Here is an 18,629-nt window from a genome sequence, read left to right as displayed (position 1 = left end):
TGAGCAGCTTGAAACAGCTGCTTTGGTGATGGGTCAGTGGGGGAGAAAAAAAGCCGAAGAGTTCTTAAAGCAGAAAGTGTGTTCCCCATCCCCATGTACTTGGCTAACTCAGATGGCTCCATTGAGTCTGTTCAACCTGTCCAACCTCAGCCCAGCTCGGATCCAGTTGCAAGGAGAAGGTTCCGAAGGTGTTATGAGTACCTCAGGAGAGGAGGTTTACATGTTTGCTGCTAATAAGTGGGTCCCTGCCTTGCATGTCAACCAGGCTATAATATCCAATGGGAGAATTCAGATTTCCATGCTTTTGGAACTTATCTTTTCCCACCTTTCTTCTGCTCAGCTGAGAGAGATGCAAGAGCCTGCTCCCAGCAGCAGGGAGACATGAGGCTTCCTCTCTTTAGCTAGGCACAAGATGGTTATGGGTGCATGTCCTGCAGCAACTGACCTGTTAAATCCTTGGCTTCTAATAAGGTCAATCCAATTGTGACATGGCTGTCAGTCCCCTAGGAAGTGGGCTAAGCCACTCTCAGCTCTGTGACTGTTGAATGGCTAGACTTGAAATCACCAACTAGTCTAATGGTGACCCTAGCAGTCACCATGGCAACTCCCTGAGGGATGTTCTGTAGCTTTTGTGGGGAGCTTATACAATGGGAGTTGGCTGGTGAGAAGAAAAACTGTTGATGTAGGTGAAGTTTGGAATTGTTCCAGAAATGGCTTGGAGTGTTGCCTACAGCTTGGGTTCGGGTGGAGAACTAGTTCTCAGACTGCTGCTCTGCTGGGGAAATACTCTGGAGTGAATTTTGTTGGCTTATTAACTTGTGGAGGGCCAAGTTACCAGCGATAACAGGAAGAGAAAAATGGCTAAAGTCTCTAACTACTATTGGTGTTAATTTAATGGTGGTGGTTATTGCTCTTCTTGCTTTTCTTGTGTAGCATTCTCGTGCCTTTGTGTAATAGCTGACTGTTAGCCTCCACTGTGCTTAAGGTTATGGAGCAGTTTCCAATGTATTACTGCTCAAACTTTCTGAAAACATCTTGTGGCTGAAACTTCCTATGCTTTCTCTTTTCAAACTTCAAAAGTCACCCTCAAGCAGAGTCCCTTCTGCCTCGCTTTTGTTAAGACAGAATGGGGTGGAAGTAGGGTTTCTAGTCACTATTAAACAGGGCTACAAAAGTGGCTGAAGTTGGAAACCTAGCCTGTTTCAATCCTCAAACTGCCACACACCACCTGTGACTTAAAAAGGTTAAACAGCTTGCCCAGAGCCTCCATTCCCTGGTCATAAAACAGGGGATAGTTCCACTTTCCTACTTCATGGGGTGTTGAGAATAAACAATGTGATACTTGCCTATGATGGTGATGGGGACCATATAAATGCAAGAGCTGGTGCGTTTGCTCAATTTGAAGAGGAAGAAAATAAAGTGAATGGAAAAATTGCCTCTGTGTGCACTTCTTGGGGGTTTGCCAAATACTTCTGACGTGTGCTGTACAAATTCATAGCATGCTCTGACTTGCCGTAGAAGGGCCATGGGCTGCTGCTTTAACTTACTGTGGTTCTCCTAGCAGTGGGTACCAGGCTGGTTGGAGATGGAAGTAAATGCTATCTATAATTCTCTCTTCCTCCCCTGCCTTCCTTTTCCCCATTGTAGCATTGGGCTCAGTGTGAGTGAAAATATGAGCTAATCAAAAGATACGATCAGAAATTCCCAATACAGGTTGAGCAAGGACCTCCCATGGGGCTTCTCTGCTCCTTGAGTCTCTCCCATTGCACTGTGATCGGGAGAGGGAAGGGGCTGCCAGTCTGGCAAATACATAGCTTAAAACACCTTGTGAGCCCAAGAGGTTATGAACAATACACACTGCATCGTGTGGTGGAGTTAAGGGCTTAGTTCTTTACATTTTCTGCCTCTTGGTGACTTTTTTTTTTTTTTACTGCAGTTAATTTGTACATACTGTGCTACTCGCTCTGTGTGCTGTGGGTAAGGGGAAGAAGGTGCTGTAGTGACAGAGGCATGTAGTCTGTTCTGGGCAGGCTTCAAGATGCACTGACTAAGAGGAGGAAGTCGGGGAAATAAACTTTGCCACCAGCATGCACTGTTACTTCCTTGAGCAATGTAATCTTTAGAGGAACCATCCAGCACATATTGTGGATTGGGCCCGGTACTTGTGGGAGACCTCACGTTGGTTGGTATCCTGGTTTTGGACTTGGGACCACAGAGGAAAGGTTCTGCATCCCCTGAGCTATCTAAACCCCTGGTGTCACTGAGGCTGACATGATGAACTGTCCTGCTTTTGCCACATTCTGTAGTGTCTGAAATAGCCCCATCCTGCCCCAGGTTCCTTTCTCCAGAAGCAGCTAGCCTGCAGGCTCCCTTTAAGATCCCCTCATAGTAGATACAGCGGACGTAGTCACAAATACCCCCATACCAAGCAAGGGTGGGAAGACCCTTTGTATGCATGTTCTAAACAGATATTTAAAATCTTCTCCGGTGGGAAAGCTGTTGGCTTGAGAGAAGTGTTTCCTTCGTAGCTGGCATACACAGAGCATGGGGAGACATTGAGAGTGGGGATCTATCTTCTGAGCATTGCATTCTGTCTCTGTTGCAGAATTAAATGGCTTCAGCCCAGCCCTATGGGCATGAGTCTGTAGCGCCCTCTAGCTTTGAAGGATAGATCATTCACAGAAGGGAATGTTACGGTGGACTGTGCACTTGGAAGGTGGGCCTCGGAGAGTGAACCACGCTGCTGTGGCTGTTGGCCATAAAGTGTATTCCTTTGGCGGGTATTGTTCTGGTGAAGACTATGAGACTCTGCGGCAGATTGATGTCCACGTATTTAATGCAGGTAAGAGCACTCCATCCTTGCGGCTGCCGTGGGCTGGCAGAGGCTGGAATTCCCATGCCTCAGTTATCAGGTTATATTGTCAAACTCTCATTTCTCTTGACGGTAGCTGCAGTATGCAGGTCAAATATGAGACACGTGCACCACTGGTGCTCAGCTTGGAGAGCACTGATCCTTGTGAATTGCAATCTTCTCCCCTATAAAACACATAGCACTGAAGCAAGAGGGTTCTTAACCCTTTCTATATAAAAATCCAAATCCTTTTATCCTGTCTAATGGAATATGGATGTTTTCATTATTCATATACATGTATGGTTTTTAACTCCTGCTCAGCTCTTGACCTCAATGACCCCTTGTGGCAATGAGTGCCACAGGCTAAGTGGGTGCTATGTAAAAATATTTCCTTGTAGCAATTTTCTAAATATATTGCTTTGTTGCCTTTCAATTTCACTGAATGTCCCCTTGTTTTCCTCTTATTATGAAAAGGTAGATAGCAGCGCCCTGTTTCCTTTTTCCTATGCCATTTGTTGTTTTGGATGTTACCACATCTTGTACATTATTTGCTTCCTTTCTAAACAATCCCAATCTTAGGAATCTCTCTTCATGTGAAAGTGTTTGTGCCTCTAATCACTTTCCTTATCAATGTCTAACCTCCCCTCCACTGAGAACAGAACTGAAAACAGTATGCTAGGAGATGGTAGGCTGTGGCATTGATTTATATGTTGGCATTATAATCTGTGTTACTTTGTTTCATTCCTTATGCATCCTGACATCTTGTCTGCTCTTCTGGTTGCTGCACATAGCATAGAGATTTTGAGTGTCCCACAACTTAGAACCAGTAATGTCCAAGAGTAGTTCAAATTATTCCTTCCAATGACTATTACCTTGCATTTGCCTTCAGTGAATTTTATGCTACCCATTCACCTAGCTTTGTTGGGTCCATCTGAGGTTCCATACAAATGTCTCCAGCCTTGACTTATCTAAAGAACTGTGGTCTCCATATGTTGTCATGTCACTTCTCTCCCCCTCTTCCTGCTCATGGTAATTCTATATCTAATCATTTCACCTAATAGACCAGTGAATCTAACCTCAGTAACAGGTAAAATTCCAAGGAACTCTGCTAAACGTAGGTACAGTAACTTCATTCTTAAATTCCTTCAGAATCCTTGAATATACCATCTGATCCGAGGGGCTATGCTGTTCTTCAACTGATTAGTCTCTCCAGACCTTACTCTCTGACATCTGTCTGATAGTGTCACGCGTCTATTACCTGAATAGAATTGGCTGGAGTAGTTGTCTCCTCTGACACCCTGTGTGATGAAATCTGATGCAGAGAAATCACTCAGCTTCTCTGCAACGTCCTCGGATACTCCCTGGTGGGCCAGCAGACCCACCAGTATCTACAGAGGATTTCATATTAGTGTTATCTGTAGCTACTGCTGTTCAAATTCAATTAAGGCTTTTTACTTGCTTACCAGAGTACCCCCACAATGAGCTGCAGAATAACTGCAAGTGGTTCTATCCACATATATGCATGCTCACTCCATGGATTCACTTGTGTGGCAGCCTGACACCTGGTGTGAACTGGGCAAGCCAGCAAAGTAACAATCTGGGGCTTCTGCTTTCAGTGTCTCTGCGCTGGACCAAGCTGCCGCCAGTGTGGACAAACAGCCGGGACCACGTGAGGGAGGTGCCCTATATGAGGTATGGGCACTCAGCTGTGCTGATTGATGATACCATCTACATATGGGGAGGCCGTAACGACACTGAGGGAGCCTGCAATGTTCTCTACGCCTTTGATGTCAGTAAGTGCCAGATTTTCGCCCTTCCCCACCTTGAGTGCTCTTGGAGACAATACCGCCCTCCCCATGGTTTCATGGCAGTAGTGTTGTGCTCCCCCACTAGGTGTCCCCATGAAGTGATGGCTGCGGTTTGCTCTTTAGAGAAACACTGCAAGAGGCTGGGAAACTGCCTTTTACTTGGAGCATGTGAGAGATGGGATCTCTGGCTAGCTTAGCAGCATTGGATGTATTTGCATGTTTGACTCTGTGTTGCTTTTGAACTAGGAATGACAGCTATTTAGCTCTTTTCTAATGGGAAATTAGAATTAATTAGACTCTTGAATGCTTTGAGTTCCCTTTTGTCTTAACTAAAATCACAGTTCTTCCTTCTTGTGAAAAACAACTCTGCATAACGATTGCTGGAAAAAGTTTGAGGGCGAGTGAGCTCTTGAAGAGGGTGGATGCTCCAGGAGAGGGAAGCTGTTCTTCTGTGCAGCCCTTAATGCCATGTGGGATCAAAGACAAAAGCAGGAACAGGATACAGAGGTTGTAGTGAGTAAGAGGGGGGGCGGCAGTAAGCAGGTCTGGTCAGAGCTGGGTGGAGCCTGGAAGGTAAGAAGGAGGCACTTCAGCACAGTGAGGAAGCAATGAAGGGGTCTGAGTGGGCTTGATGGGTGTTGGGTGACTTGCAGCTGGTGGGGCAGATCAGAACTAGGGCATCAGGGAATAGGTGAAGAGAGATTTCAGAAGAATGACAAAGGGGATGTGGAGGCAAGTAGGATTCACGGACTGAAGAGAAATAGGCTCTCGGGGTGAAATTAGAGGGATATTAGTTGCCTACCCCTTTTGAGGTCTGGAGGGAATGGCTTGCTGCATGGGCTCTTTACTCAGGCTGCTGTTGGAGCTCTCTCTCTTCTGACAAGCCCAGCTGGAGAGGGCAGCCCTAGCAAACCATTGCAGACACAAAGGGCCTGAAGCAGCTGGCCCTATGCAGCTGCTGGCTAAAGCTGTTTAGGAGTAGTGTTAAGTGAAAACTGATGGAAAGGCCCCAGGCTTCTGTCCTAGTCCAAAACCTGCCCAGTCTTCCATGCACATGTGCCAGTTCCTCTCCAAGCCTGGAAAGTGGGCACTGCTAATCCTGCTTCACGCAGAGGAAGTGATGGAAGCCCCATTGGGTGAGTCACTTTAGATTGCACAAAGACCTGAGGACTGCTGCAGGGTATAGGCCTGCTCTGACGAGTGGGGGTGCAGGTGTGGACTAGATCAGGTGTCCTAAGTGTCTCTATCTCTGATTTCTGATATTGTTCTTGGCTGGGCTTTTTATGATATCGCATGACTGGCTTTGGAAGTGGCCCCAAGCATGGCAGGAATTCTGGTGGGAGCAATGCTCACTTTCCCTTTCTGCTTACTGTCTCCGTAGTGCTTTCACTGACCTTCCAGCTGGAGTCTGGGCAGATAACTATGGCTGGAGGCCAAGTTCAGAGAAGTTCTTGTTTCTTGGAGAATGTTGAGCAGATCCGAATTTTGCCACTTCCTGACATAAGCACTGCTGCTGGCTGCTAGCAGCACTGAGGGGATCTCCTGCTGTTCCAAGGCTTATCTGTGCTTGTCAGTGGGGTCCCGGGACAGGTGCCTGCATGAGATTGGCAGTGTCTCTCACTGGCTCCGTTTCACATTGCTCTGCATGGAGAATGTGTTTAACTGGGCATGGAGACTCCCCTGAATGGAGTCAGTCCCCAAAGCTTGCAGACCAAGGAGCACTTCACAGAGAGAGAGCTGAATAAAATGACTGGGGCAGGTGGACTTGTGGGAAAGGAGAACAGAGGGGCAGCAAGATGGAAACTCTGGAGGGATGGGAAAAGGTGCAGGTGAGGAAGGGTGAACAGGAGGGGGACAAGTACTGTAATGATGGAAAGAGCAGATAATTCAGGGAGAGGGGCTCCCTTGCTCATGACAGTGGCTCTTGGAGTAAATCCACTGATGCAAGCAAGTGGGAAATGCCTTTGACCCTCTGAGAAGGTTCTAGAGTGCTGCATACTTCAGCCACCTAAGGCAGCCAGCATCTCAAATGCTGCCCCCACGCTTACTGTCACTACAAAGTTCTGTGCAGCATGGTGGCTGAAAATATGCAACTGCACAATTGAGGAGCTGCTCAAATGAGCTTTACATCAATAGAAAATTAAAGGCTCCCTAAGGGGTACTGTGTTGACTGGGGGTACTCGGGTTTGTTAAAAACATATTCGGAATGGCTGCAGAATTCAGCATCACTGTCACAGGAATCGGCAGGCCTTGCCACAGAATTTAGGTCCCACAAGGCCCCTATCTGTGGAAGCCCTGGCAGGTGGCCTGGCCTTAGAGAGCTTCCCACCAGCACTCATGGCGGATGGCCCATGTACAATATCAACAGTTCCAGTCTTTGGCATGGACGTAGGGGGAAGGGGATGGCTTCCTCCTTTGGGAGGTGGTGGCCTTTATTTCCTTGGAAGGATGTCCTCCTAAGAACTGTTCCCATTCAGCCTCCCATCCCCAAGTCTGCTGTTTGGTGTCTGCTCTTAACATCCATTGTCTCTATATTTTAGACAATCACAAATGGTTCACGCCCAAGGTCTCTGGAATGGTCCCAGGAGCGAGAGATGGGCACTCGGCTTGTGTCCTCAGAAAGACCATGTATATCTTCGGAGGCTATGAGCAGCTGGTAGGTGGTCTCTGGCATAACGTGTGTGTCTGTCTGTCTGGAGAAGTCTGGCAACACCTGGGGAACCCTACTCTCTCTGCTTGTCCTGGTAACCAGAATGCTACTATTGGCACAAAAGAGGAACACCCGTATTTAAGACCGCTGAACCATAAGCGTGAGAAGCAGGGGTGTGCTGCAGCACCCCCAAGTTTTATGCGGGGGCACTGGCCCCACTCCCCAGCCACTGGCTCTGTGCGTAAAACCTGGGGGTGCTTCGTGCGCCTGTGCCCTGATCCCGGGCCTCTGCCCATACTCCATTCCCCAGCCCCTCACCTCATCTCACCTGGGGCTCAGGTCCCAGCTGCTGGCTTCATGCCCGGGGCTCTGCTCCTGGGGCCCTGGCCACCGGTCCTGCTCCCTAGCTGCTGGCCCCATGCCTGGCTCCCCGCTCAGTAGGGGCTCCACTCCCAGGGCCTGGCCCCAGGGCTGGGGGTCTGCTCTTGGCCCACATGTGGGGTCCCGGCTGCCGGCCCCTGCCCAGGGCTCTGCTCCTGGCCCCATGCCTGCCCCCACCTGTGACCTCGGCCCCCTTACCGCTCTCCGGGTCCCCTGCTCCCAGCGTCAGTGTGGAGGCGGGGCGGGAGGACAGGGGTAAGGGAGCTGACTTTCAGCACCTCCACTGCTACAAATGTTCCAGCACCACTGTGCTGAACACTTTCCAGCATAATCCCCTTGTTTTAGTTCCTGATAACTTGGCCAGATTTCAAGAGTTACAGCTGAAATGTTTTAGGCTTGGTCTGTGCGTCATGTGGAATATTTCGGGGTGTGGGGGGGAATAAGCAAAAACAATTAGCTTGTTCTTGACAACAAATTGAGCACCTCAAAGGTTTGGAGCCAAGTCTCTAAATTGACATCTGTTCTAGGGTCAAAGGGAAAGATACCCTGTGAAAATCCACCTCGATTTGGCCAAGATTCGAGCCATGGAAAATTGCCATTTGTATTTGTACAGTAGAACTTATTCTGTGCAGCTTAACTCTCTGAACGTTCTGTCTGCCACAGATATGCCCCAAGCCTTGCTGAGTTCCCCAGGAGAATATCAAAGTACTGTTAGCCTAAGGGCAGTTGTGCAGGTCCCCTGGCTCCTAGACTAGCACAATTGTATTCATCTTGTTTTGGCTAACAGTAGTTCTGTCCTTGTTTAGCAAGTTCTCATACTTCTACCCTTGGAGGTAGGCAAGTATGATTCTCCCCTTGGCCCCTCCCCCATTTTACAGATGAGATTGCACGAGCTCACTTCTGGCAGAACTGGAAATAGCAACCAGGTATTTCATGTTGGACACAAGTCTTAATTACTTAGACACACTGCTGCTCAGAATGAGTATGCCAACTGTATATGCTTGGCTATGTGTAATGCTAGCAAATGTGTTTTCTTCCCCCACTGTAAAGGCTGGCCGGTTAGATAACAGCTTGCTACTGCTACTAGCTAGCAGAGTTAGTCCAGCCCTTTGAGCTAGAGGATTATGCAGTGGATCTGATGATCCTGGATTCAAACCGGCTAATGATCTATGTGTAGGGGTCACTACAGTTGCATATGGAACTTGTGGGTCTCTGTTTATAAAACTCCTACGAAATTACATACAAAGCCCATTAGTGTCATGAAGTTAAGCACTTACATTAGGAATTGCCAGAATTAATGTTGCCTGGGCTACTTTGGTTCTGCCCGTTTGTGCATGTGCATTATGATGCAGTCTTTAACTATGTGATCACTATCTCTTGTCTGCAGGACCTTTTCCTCCTCATTGCACAGGATGGACAGTGAATGAGCCTATTGTCTTAAAATCGTTGCCTCACTTGCAGCAAAAGTTAGAATGTGATACTGAATGAGCTATGAAGTTGCAGGAAGAGCTAGGATACCCTTGTACTTAAGGAACTGGTCTGGGACCCAGGAGAAACAAGCTTTGCCACAGATATCCCATGTGGCAGTGGACATATTGCTCTCACTAGGATTTTCACAGACAGTGGGGACCTGACTTTCAGAAGTGCTGAGCACTCAAAACTGCCATTTGAACTGCGTGGGAGTTGTGGGTGCTTAGCATCTCTGAAAAATCTAGCGGTAGGCATTTCGAGCTGGGCACCCAAAAGTAGTGAATAGTTGTGCAGCTATTGACTGGAGACTCTCTGGTTTGCAAAGCACTCTGATATTATGGTGATGAGCACCAGAGAAAAGCCCAGGAGGCAATTAATAGTTGTTCCAAATCCAGTATGGGCTGTGAATGATGTCCAGTAAACAAGGCCTGGGTCCACCTGCTGAATGATAGGGGATAAGAAATCCTGGGCAGTTGCCTCATTCCCAGAAGCTGTCCATCCTGTGCACCGAATGAGTTTTACATCAGACGTGAGTCAGTGGACTTCCAGTTTCCAGAGGATATTCCAGGTCTCTAGGCCATGTTAGTGTCCTGAAGGCCATGAGGTCCTGGTCTGCCTAACGATTGGGTAATTGGGCTCTCTTCCAGGCTGACTGCTTCTCAAATGACATCCACAAGTTGGATACCAGCAACATGATGTGGACTCTAATCTCAGCGAAGGTCAGTGTCTGTTTATCCCTTTGGCCCATGTCGAACCCTTCACCTCTGCTACCCTTCAGGGATATTGCATATACCTGCTGTGTCACTTCTGTCTCACTTGGTTGGAACCTGCAGGAGCGTAAGTTCTCTGTGGGCTGGCTGCTCATCTCTAAACTGGGCCACCCAATCCCAGTTAAATCATCTCCTGGGGTTATCTGCATTTTCACTGGCTTTACTTACTAGCAGCCTGTGTTGTTCCAGGGCACACCAGCTCGCTGGAGAGACTTCCACTCGGCCACCATCATTGGGACAAAGATGTATGTATTTGGTGGCAGAGCAGATCGCTTTGGGCCCTTTCACTCCAACAATGAGATCTACTGTAACCGAATTAAAGTGTTTGACACTGAAACAAACTCCTGGCTGGACTCCCCTCCTACTCCACTGCTCCCTGAAGGCAGGAGGAGCCACTCGGCATGTGAGTTGTCTCACTCCAGGGAACATGTGGCAAGGAAGGGCTTAGGACTCCTTAGGCCAAATGGGAAGAAGTAGAGGTGTGCGCAGCCTTCCTGGTCTGCTAGGAGAGTGAAAGGAGTGTCTAGTTCTCTGGGTAGAAGGGGGGATGGCAGGGGATGCACAATGACACGTGTGTCCTGCTGGAAAGCAGATGCATGATGTAATCCTGTGCAGGTGAAGAACCGCGCATGCTGCCTCAAACGTGAAGAGGGCATGTTGGAAGGGAAGTAACTGGGACCTCTTTCCTTTGTATTTGTGGCTGTTGGGAGGCTGGCACAAGCTTGGTTCTGTCCTGTGTGTGCTGATGTTTCTCCTTGCTCCCTGCAGTTGGCTACAATGGGGAGTTATATATATTTGGTGGCTACAATGCACGTTTGAACAGACATTTCCATGATCTCTGGAAATTTGATCCAGGTATTTAGACTCAAACTTTTCTCACTTTATTTGTAGTGTGGTAGTGCCCAAGGTGGTTGGTTGTGATCAGAGCCCCCTTATGCTGGATGTGATACACTCATCCTGGAGGACGCTGTCCAGGCCCCAAAGAGCTTTGTGAATACCCACACACAAATTCATAGATACACACTATCAATGATCTGGCAGTGAAACGCCATTCTTTGACATTGCTAGTGTAAATCAGCTTGTGACTTTTTCATAGTGCTGGCTTCAAATCGCTTTGCTGGAAACAAGTGAAGTAATGCAGACATGCACTTCCAGCTAGAAAAGAGAAGTCCGATTCACCCTCTGTGGCAGTACGCTGCACTCTGTCCAGAAACTAGATAATCTAAAGAAGGAAACTTCAGCAAGGAAGCTAAGGAAAAGTGGTGGGTTCCCCTAGAGAGTGTGGAACATGGGGGAGATCCTGGCTTCAGCAGGGGGAAGCCATTCACTTTGAACTCTAGCCTGACCCCTCCTAACACCCCAGCCCCCTGCTACTTTGATACCAAAAGACTTAATTCTGCGGACCAAGAGGAAAAGAGCCAGGAAGTAGAGGTCAGCCCATGACTATGGGCAAATCTCTGCAGTGTGTCTCACGTCCCCCATCTGTAGAAAAGGATGATGCTGTCCTACCTCCTGGGGAGTCATGAGGCTGGATTAATATTTGCTAAGTGCTTGGAGCACTTGAAGGCCTATAGAAGTGCTAAGTGCTTGTCTGGGGGATAGTAACGCTCAGTCTGCTTTCCTCAGAGACGGATCTGTGGGCTAATGTGTGCTGCTGAACAGGGTTAATATCTGCAATTTCTTGAATGGGTTCGACATTTTCAGGAGCCCCAGCAAAACATCCATTCAAAGCTGTTTGTCCTTGCTATCCTATTAAATGGGGACTCTGCAGCCTTCAGTCTCCTGTTCAGCAGACCCTTGTCACAGCTGCCCTCTCTTCAAATGGGCATGTGTGTCACTCTTTGGGAATGGCTCTGCACTCAGGGCAGCTGTCAGCAGGTGGCAGTGCATCCATGTGCACCCTTCAAGAGAAGATGCTGAAGAGTTGTGTTTCAGGAGAATGACGGACAGGGAAGGGATGGTGGCCAGTCTCTTGCTCATGATCATCTTCCCACCTCCATTTCCAAATGCAGCTGGAGTCTGTTCTCTGGCAAACATGAACCAAGCCCATCCCTGCAGTTCTGAACCAAAACAGCTTGGGCCTGTGTAGAGAGACTGGCTTTGTTTCTGCTGGATATAGCATTCTGTTGCTTCACATGGGAGGGGAAAGGGGCTGAAAGTTGTTTTTCCTGCCTGAATCACCAAAGGTGAGTTTGGCAGGCTGGGTGGATAAGCTCAGATCTTCCTCGGGTCCAGTACTGATGGAGAGCATGTACGTGACTTTGATGCACTATCCTCAAGAGACTCCACAATGCTGGTCACGCTGTACTGACTCCCAGAAATTGTGTTTGAGCTCAATGAGAACCTTCCCTCTGCACCTGGAATAAAGGCCTTCTGAATGCAGTGTCCAGAGAGGAATGCTCCTCTTTTCATGGTGGGAGGGGGCATGGGGAGGCTGCTCTTTACATCTGGTAGAGTTCTGGGACCAGCATGGCAGATCCCTGTGTTTGATGCACTGTATTGTTTAACACTTGGTAGTCTGCCTAAGACTTGGGCTTGTAAATATTTGTAACTCGGGCTATTTGGGGTTTGCTCAGTCTCCATGCTGAGCCCTGGGCCCGGTCTCCTTTTCCTGTGACAGACTTGTGGGTTTTTCCTCAGTATCTTTTTCCTGGAAGAAGATCGACCCCAAGGGGAAAGGGCCATGCCCTCGCCGCAGGCAGTGCTGCTGTAGAGTGGGGGACAAGATCATCCTATTTGGGGGCACCAGGTGAGTACTGGGTCAGGGGCACCTTGGTGGAGGGTTCCTGCTTTGAGTTGTTTCCCCTGGATTCCCTTCAATCCCAAGCTGCAGTTAGTTCCTCTTTCTTCACATAAAAGGGATTAAATGAAGCCATCCTCCTTCCTAGCCCCATGGGGATTGCACATCTCAGCCAGATAACTCAGGACTTTTGAACAGAGGCAAAAGGTTGGTTGTCTTCAGTCACTGTTGGTGTTAAGGTTCAGATGCCCTGAGGAGGCTGACAAGAGGTGGTTTATCAGACTGGGGCATTATCTGGGAGGAGACTGAACAAGGAGAATGTGAGTAGAGGTGGCATAGGTGGCCCTCCAAACCTCTCCTGTATCCCCGGACAACTGAGCGTCCCCTTCATTTCCACACCCCACCTGCCTGTGACTGCTCCCTAGTCTCGAGCAGGGGTTGTTAATGTATGTGTTGTGGGGTTCTGGGCCTGGGCAAAGAAGATCTCTGCGCTAACACACATCTTTGGCTCATCACACCAAGATTCTGTTTGAACTTTGAGCCATAGATGGCTTATCAGAATGGAGATCTTCTCTACCTGCTAGGATCTTCCCTGTCTCCCCCTCATACACTCCCTCCCTGCTCACCCCTCCTCCACATAGTCACACCCCATATTACACTGCCCTATGACATAAACAAGGACTCTTCTACCAACAAACACTGTGAAATCAGTTTGCTTGCTTGCGTGTCAACTTGCCCAGTTACATCCTTAAAAGCAAGGAATTGGCCAGTTAAGTGAACCACCTTTTTAGCTTCTTATCCCGCACGTGACTCTCGCTGACCAAGCACCTCTGCAAGGAGCTTCTTTGTATCTGCCAGTGTTTAAAACCCACCCGATTCCTCTAACTCGTACTAAGGCACCAGCACTGTGCTATCCCCCATGGAACCCCTCAGCTAGCACTGTGCTATTCCTCCCTCCTCCCTCACCCCCCGCCATACTCAGGTGCCCCCAAGGTAGGTCTGTCTGGCCAAAGCACCAAGAGGCTCTGTAGCCTTTAGTGGAAGGATGAGGACTGAATCCTCATCGGTATGTGCCAAGCCCTGACTCCTCCCTCCCCACTAGTATCTATTGGATCAGTTCATGTGAGACTTTCTGCCCTTGGCACCGTGCAGATATCATCCCAGTACTGCATTCTTGCTGGGTCTGGCCTTGGCAACATGCACTTGGAACCAAGAAAAGCAGATTCCTCCCATTCTGCTGCAACTGCAAAGTTGAAATTGCCCCCAAGGTTTCCTCCATGTGGGTACAGGGCACCTTGGTGCCCTGTGGTCATTGTCTCTGTGTTAATGGCCTCTCATAGACTTTAGGGCCAGAAGGGACCACTCTGATCATCTAGTCTGACCTCTCTGAGAAGTGGTGACAAGTTCCAGGTCATCTCCTTCTCCAAAGAGGGGAGAAAAAATTCCAAGCATCTTTGTACATCACCCAGAAGCAAAAGGACACACTTTCTCCCTTTGTCCACTCTCAAAGCATGGTCTAGTGGTCAGCAGAGTACTGGAAGTCACAACTTCTGGGTCCTAGTACAGGCCTGTCACTGACTCACTCTTACCTCACCATGCCTCCATTTCTTCAGTAAAATAAGGGTAATGAACTAACCTATCGGGAAGGCAGGTGGTGTGCACCATAGCTGTAAAGCACAGGAGAGCTGTGAGTGAAAGGGGTTATGGGAGGAAAGGTGATGTTGTAAAGTGTTGCTGTGGAACCCAGTCTGTCCATCTGTTGTAAACCTCCAAGACCTAAGTATCCCTTGCTGAGCACATCACTTCTGCCCCTCCTTGCCCCTGCTGCTGAAGGTTGCAGCCCGTCTATTAGCAGGGAATGAATATGGAACTCCTGGTCACTAGAGCTGCTTGTGAACCCCTCCATGTGATCACAATGGCTGTATGGCGGGGCAGTGAACTACAGCTGGGTGGCAATTCCTGTGCAGCCCTTGCAAAAGTGCATCTGGCTGAAGTTTTCATTTGCTAATGGGGGGCCCGGCGTTAGGGATTTAGTTGTCAAACACTGGCAGTGACCCCATCAGGATGCAGAGCAGCTGGATCTGGCCAAGAGACTTAGCAGCTGCTAAAAGCAAGGAAATGCCCCAGCACCTCCTCAGACCCTCTGCTCTCTGAACTCTTGGCAGTGACAGATTATGGCTGTGTAGCCTGTTTGCAAATCTGCTCCAAGTGTCAACCATATGTTAGTTCAGATGCTTGAAACGCCTTTTATCCTTTCATCAGCCTGAAGTGGATCAAACACCTCTGGGCTGGGGCTCTCCCAGGGCCCTTGGCATGGCTTGCTGAGAGCCCTTGGGCACTGATGGGTGGCGGAGACCAGGCAAGGACTTCAGCGTCAGTCTGTACAGGCTTTGGTGTAATCCTTGGGTTAGGTGTGGGGCTGGAGGATGGGTCTTAGCCGCAGGTGAAAGTTCCTGAAGGATTCCAGTTGAACTCCAAACTGCCACAGTTGGAGAGTGAGAAACAGTGACGCTGGGGGTGCTTTTCAAAGCAATGGTCCGGGATTAGCGAGTCCACTGAGAGCTGAATGAGCAGGTTGGGTAGGGGTAGAAAGTCTGCTTGGTGCCTCCTGTAGGCAGCAAGGCTCTTCTCTGAAGGCGCTTGGCTTCAGCAGAAGGGCCAGCCTAACAGCATGCATTCCTGCAGTCTTGTCTCCATTGTCACAGTTTATGTTGAGCAGATTGGAAGCTGCTGTCTTAAGACACATTGAGAATCAACCATTTCACATTCTCTCAAGCAACATGGGTTCTTCAAATCAACCATTTCACATTGCTTGCAAGCAACACGGGTTCTTCAAACTGAACTTTGGTAGCGAGTAGGAGCTGCTGCAGATCAGGATTGCTGGGCCTCTCTCAGAGCTGGGGAGGGGGCTAGCTAGCCTGGGAGGGGCTGGTTCACTTCCTGCAGGCAGTTATCAGGTGTGTTCTGGAGCTGGCTGGCTGGCTTGATAAGAAGTTTTCCAGGAAGTCCTTGTAAATGGAGAGCTCCCTATAGTCTGGATTGTCTGCTGGAGGCTGCAGGTCACCAGGAAGTGGGGAGAAAGAGCAGAGATAAAATTTCAGCACAGAGGAAGGGATTAAAGAGGAGAACTGAAACAATAACAGCAGGCAGCCCCTGGCCAGCTGCGTGGCAGAAGCGGCTGGCTCCTGGTGAAGGGAAAGTGAGGCCCCCCTCTATTCTGCCTGTCCCATCCAAAGGAACTGTTTTCTCCTTGCTGTGGCAGCTGCCTCATTGTCTAAGTGCTAAAGGCTCTTGGAGGAGTCCTTTAGAAGCTGGGCTAGGCAGTCTGTGTATCTGGTGCAATGTGGTCCAAATGCATTCCTACACTCCATCCAGAGACCTTCAGTCTGTGCTCTTTCCAACCCAGCCTGCCCCAAACGCTACATGGAAATGCAGTGTCCCCCCAGATCTCAGACATGTCTCACCCACATACATCAATTCCCTCCCACACTGCATTCATCAGAGTCCTAGCTGTAGCCTGCCTTGAGGCTTGTGGGGCTCGGGATCCCGGGGCAGAGAGGATGGACCAGGCTGTGAGTTTCTCTTCTCTGCATCTCCCAGCCCTGCCACTGGCAGATGTGAGGCTCCTAAGTCTGAGCCAGCCTGTGAGTTTCTACCTACCCCAGTGCTGCCACACATGATCCCATGGCATTCCTGCCTGAAGCCAGTTCTGCACACTGCAGCCACAGCACTAATACTTTTAACCAGGGACTTTCCAAGTAAAATGTGTCAGTGTAGTATTGTGGCTACCCCATGAACAGTGCAGAGCTCAGGCAGAGTTCCCTCTTAGCTCTGCCTCTGGGTCACAGGGATTACAATATGGCCAGATCAGATTCCCTCCAATATAACGTTACAGCACCCCAAGGACCTTGGAGGTGAGTGGAGGGGTGGTCTTCCGTAAATGTTCCGTTACAGGGTGCTTATGTGTACCTAAGGGGGACAGGAGAACTCTGCTGGACCCTTCAAAGGGGGAAGCATCCTTGTCTTAGGCTGTGTGTTTCCTGACTCTCGTGTGTTTAGGAGTGAGGTCTCTTTCGCATGGAATATACAATGTGTAACTTGAAAAAGAATCTGGTAAGGAACCCAGGGCTTCCAAATGATCTTGGATGCCCCTGCTTTTCCATCCAGGAGCCCCCGCTCAACCAGTTACTGCTGCTGCCTCAGAGCCCTCCCTTTCTGCAGCCCCCACTCTCTGCCCAATCTGTCCAAGTGTGTTGGAAGCAGCTCAGAGTGCTGGCCCCGTGGGAGATGGGGCCTGAAGCAGGAAGCTTTGCTGGTGTCTGGCTGATAGTGGATGAGGATGTGTCCTGAGACTCCCTTTCCTGGGAGCTGTTCACACTGACTCTCATCCCTTAGCTGCTCTCCTGGCCTTGAACTCGGGCTTCCCTTAGCCCCCTCAGTGTGTGGTGATAATTCAGCAGACATGGGGCCTGCTGGCTGTCCCTCTGAAAGATAAGGGATGCATTAGGGTTTCCTGTGACGTGGATGTGAGATAAGATTAGATTATCCTGGCTATGAAACCGCTACACCGTGGTGGGATTAAAGGGCTCTTTCCTGAGCTAAGACAGATGGGACCCATCAGCAACAGGTACTGTCTCTGCCAATGTGGCCGCTGCACTGATCACTCATGGCACTAGGGTGGTAAGGCTGCTCCCTGGTGCTGGAGTAAGGACTGGGGAGGTTGTCTGCCTCCACATTCTGTGTCCCCTCTGCCTTGGGTCCCTTACCAGCCCTCTGATCCTCATGCACAAAGGCTTGAGACGGGCAGAACCTGAGTGAGAAGTCGCCACTGATGCTCGTCTGCCAGCTAAGATCTGAAAGTTCCATCTGTGTCACTTTAAACTATCCCATCCCATGCTAGAGTGGGACTTGTGGGTGAACTCAGACTCTTATGTACAATTTTTAACATCTGATAATAGCTTTCCACCATGGAGATTGTGCTGTACTTATTCAGAGGACAGATTGGCAGGGACAGTGTGTCCTGCATTAATGTGCCTCTTGCCAGTTGGGAGAAGGGATTCAAGTCATTCTGGCTCGTGTAGGTCTTGGCTTCTCTACTGGGAATGCACCAGAGGGTGCCAGTCTGCTAGGAGCTAGCCTGAAATTGGAACTCCTTTCACAGGTCACAGAACAGCCATCAGATGGCAACAACTTCAGGTTCCAAATTAGTTGGGACTGGCTTGAAAGGAGTGGTACAGAGATCACTTGGTACCATTCCTTTAACCAGTCAGGCCTCTGAACTTGTTGAGCTGTGTCCGTTTTAGAATGGAGATGAAGTATTTCTGACTGATGCTTACAGTGCCCCCCTGATTAAGGCTGTATGAGCATTTCCAGCCTAATTACTTTTTGTCAGTTTCTTATAACTTTGTCCAGCTTCCCCCTTTTGGGATATGAATGGAGCAGCTGAAATGCTTCTTGAAATAGCTTGTAACCAGGAAGAGAAGCTGTTTAACACCCAGAAAGTGATAAAGGCACTATAAAAGTGACTCGCTAAGAGCGGCCAGGGAATCTTGGGAAGGGCAGCAGGGCCCTGCTTATGCACGTTTCAGTATGCTGCAAACCTTCATCGCAAATGTGCCTTCATGTTTTCTGCTGAAGAACTTGGGGAGGTTCTGAGCTGAAGCCAAGCAATGCCGTTCCTGGGGAGGAGAGGGCCAGGCCAAGGGCTGATCTCTGCATAAGGAGCATTGGCACTTAGCTACTTAAGCAGGGGTGTCACACATTTCACTAGAGTCTGCAGAATCTAGCTTTTTGTTTTTAAGCATTTTCCCTAAGATGATGGGCACTAGCAATTGGTAGCTACAGAATTGCAGTGGGAGGGGCAGCCCTCTCATGGGCTCTGCAGAAGTCCTGGTAGCTACTAGCTCAGCAGCTGCTCTTTTCACTGGCCTGTAGCAATCTGGAGCCTTTGTCTTGCAGC

The 18,629-nt window shown here is 49.2% G+C and overlaps 1 protein-coding gene across 5 annotated transcripts in view; it reads left to right on the top strand.

Moving 5' to 3' along the window:
• KLHDC3 (kelch domain containing 3) overlaps positions 1–18,629 on the top strand; it is a 35,652-nt gene that overhangs the window by 12,052 nt on the left and 4,971 nt on the right. For 4 of the 5 annotated variants that reach the window (XM_074949799.1, XM_074949796.1, XM_074949797.1 and 1 more), the window contains 7 exons: positions 2,606–2,842; positions 4,468–4,644; positions 7,200–7,315; positions 9,808–9,879; positions 10,120–10,333; positions 10,699–10,785; positions 12,571–12,679. In XM_074949799.1, the coding sequence (XP_074805900.1) occupies positions 2,689–2,842; positions 4,468–4,644; positions 7,200–7,315; positions 9,808–9,879; positions 10,120–10,333; positions 10,699–10,785; positions 12,571–12,679 (929 nt within the window). In that variant the 5' untranslated portion in view covers positions 2,606–2,688. The remainder of the gene's footprint in view (positions 1–2,605; positions 2,843–4,467; positions 4,645–7,199; positions 7,316–9,807; positions 9,880–10,119; positions 10,334–10,698; positions 10,786–12,570; positions 12,680–18,629) is intronic. The other variant, XM_074949800.1, reaches the window with a different exon arrangement.

Source organism: Natator depressus, chromosome 3 (genome assembly GCF_965152275.1).
Source record: "Natator depressus isolate rNatDep1 chromosome 3, rNatDep2.hap1, whole genome shotgun sequence".
Taxonomy (NCBI): domain Eukaryota; kingdom Metazoa; phylum Chordata; order Testudines; family Cheloniidae; genus Natator; species Natator depressus.
The sequence above is the reverse complement of the archived record's forward strand: the minus strand, read 5'-3'. Positions and strand labels throughout refer to the sequence as shown.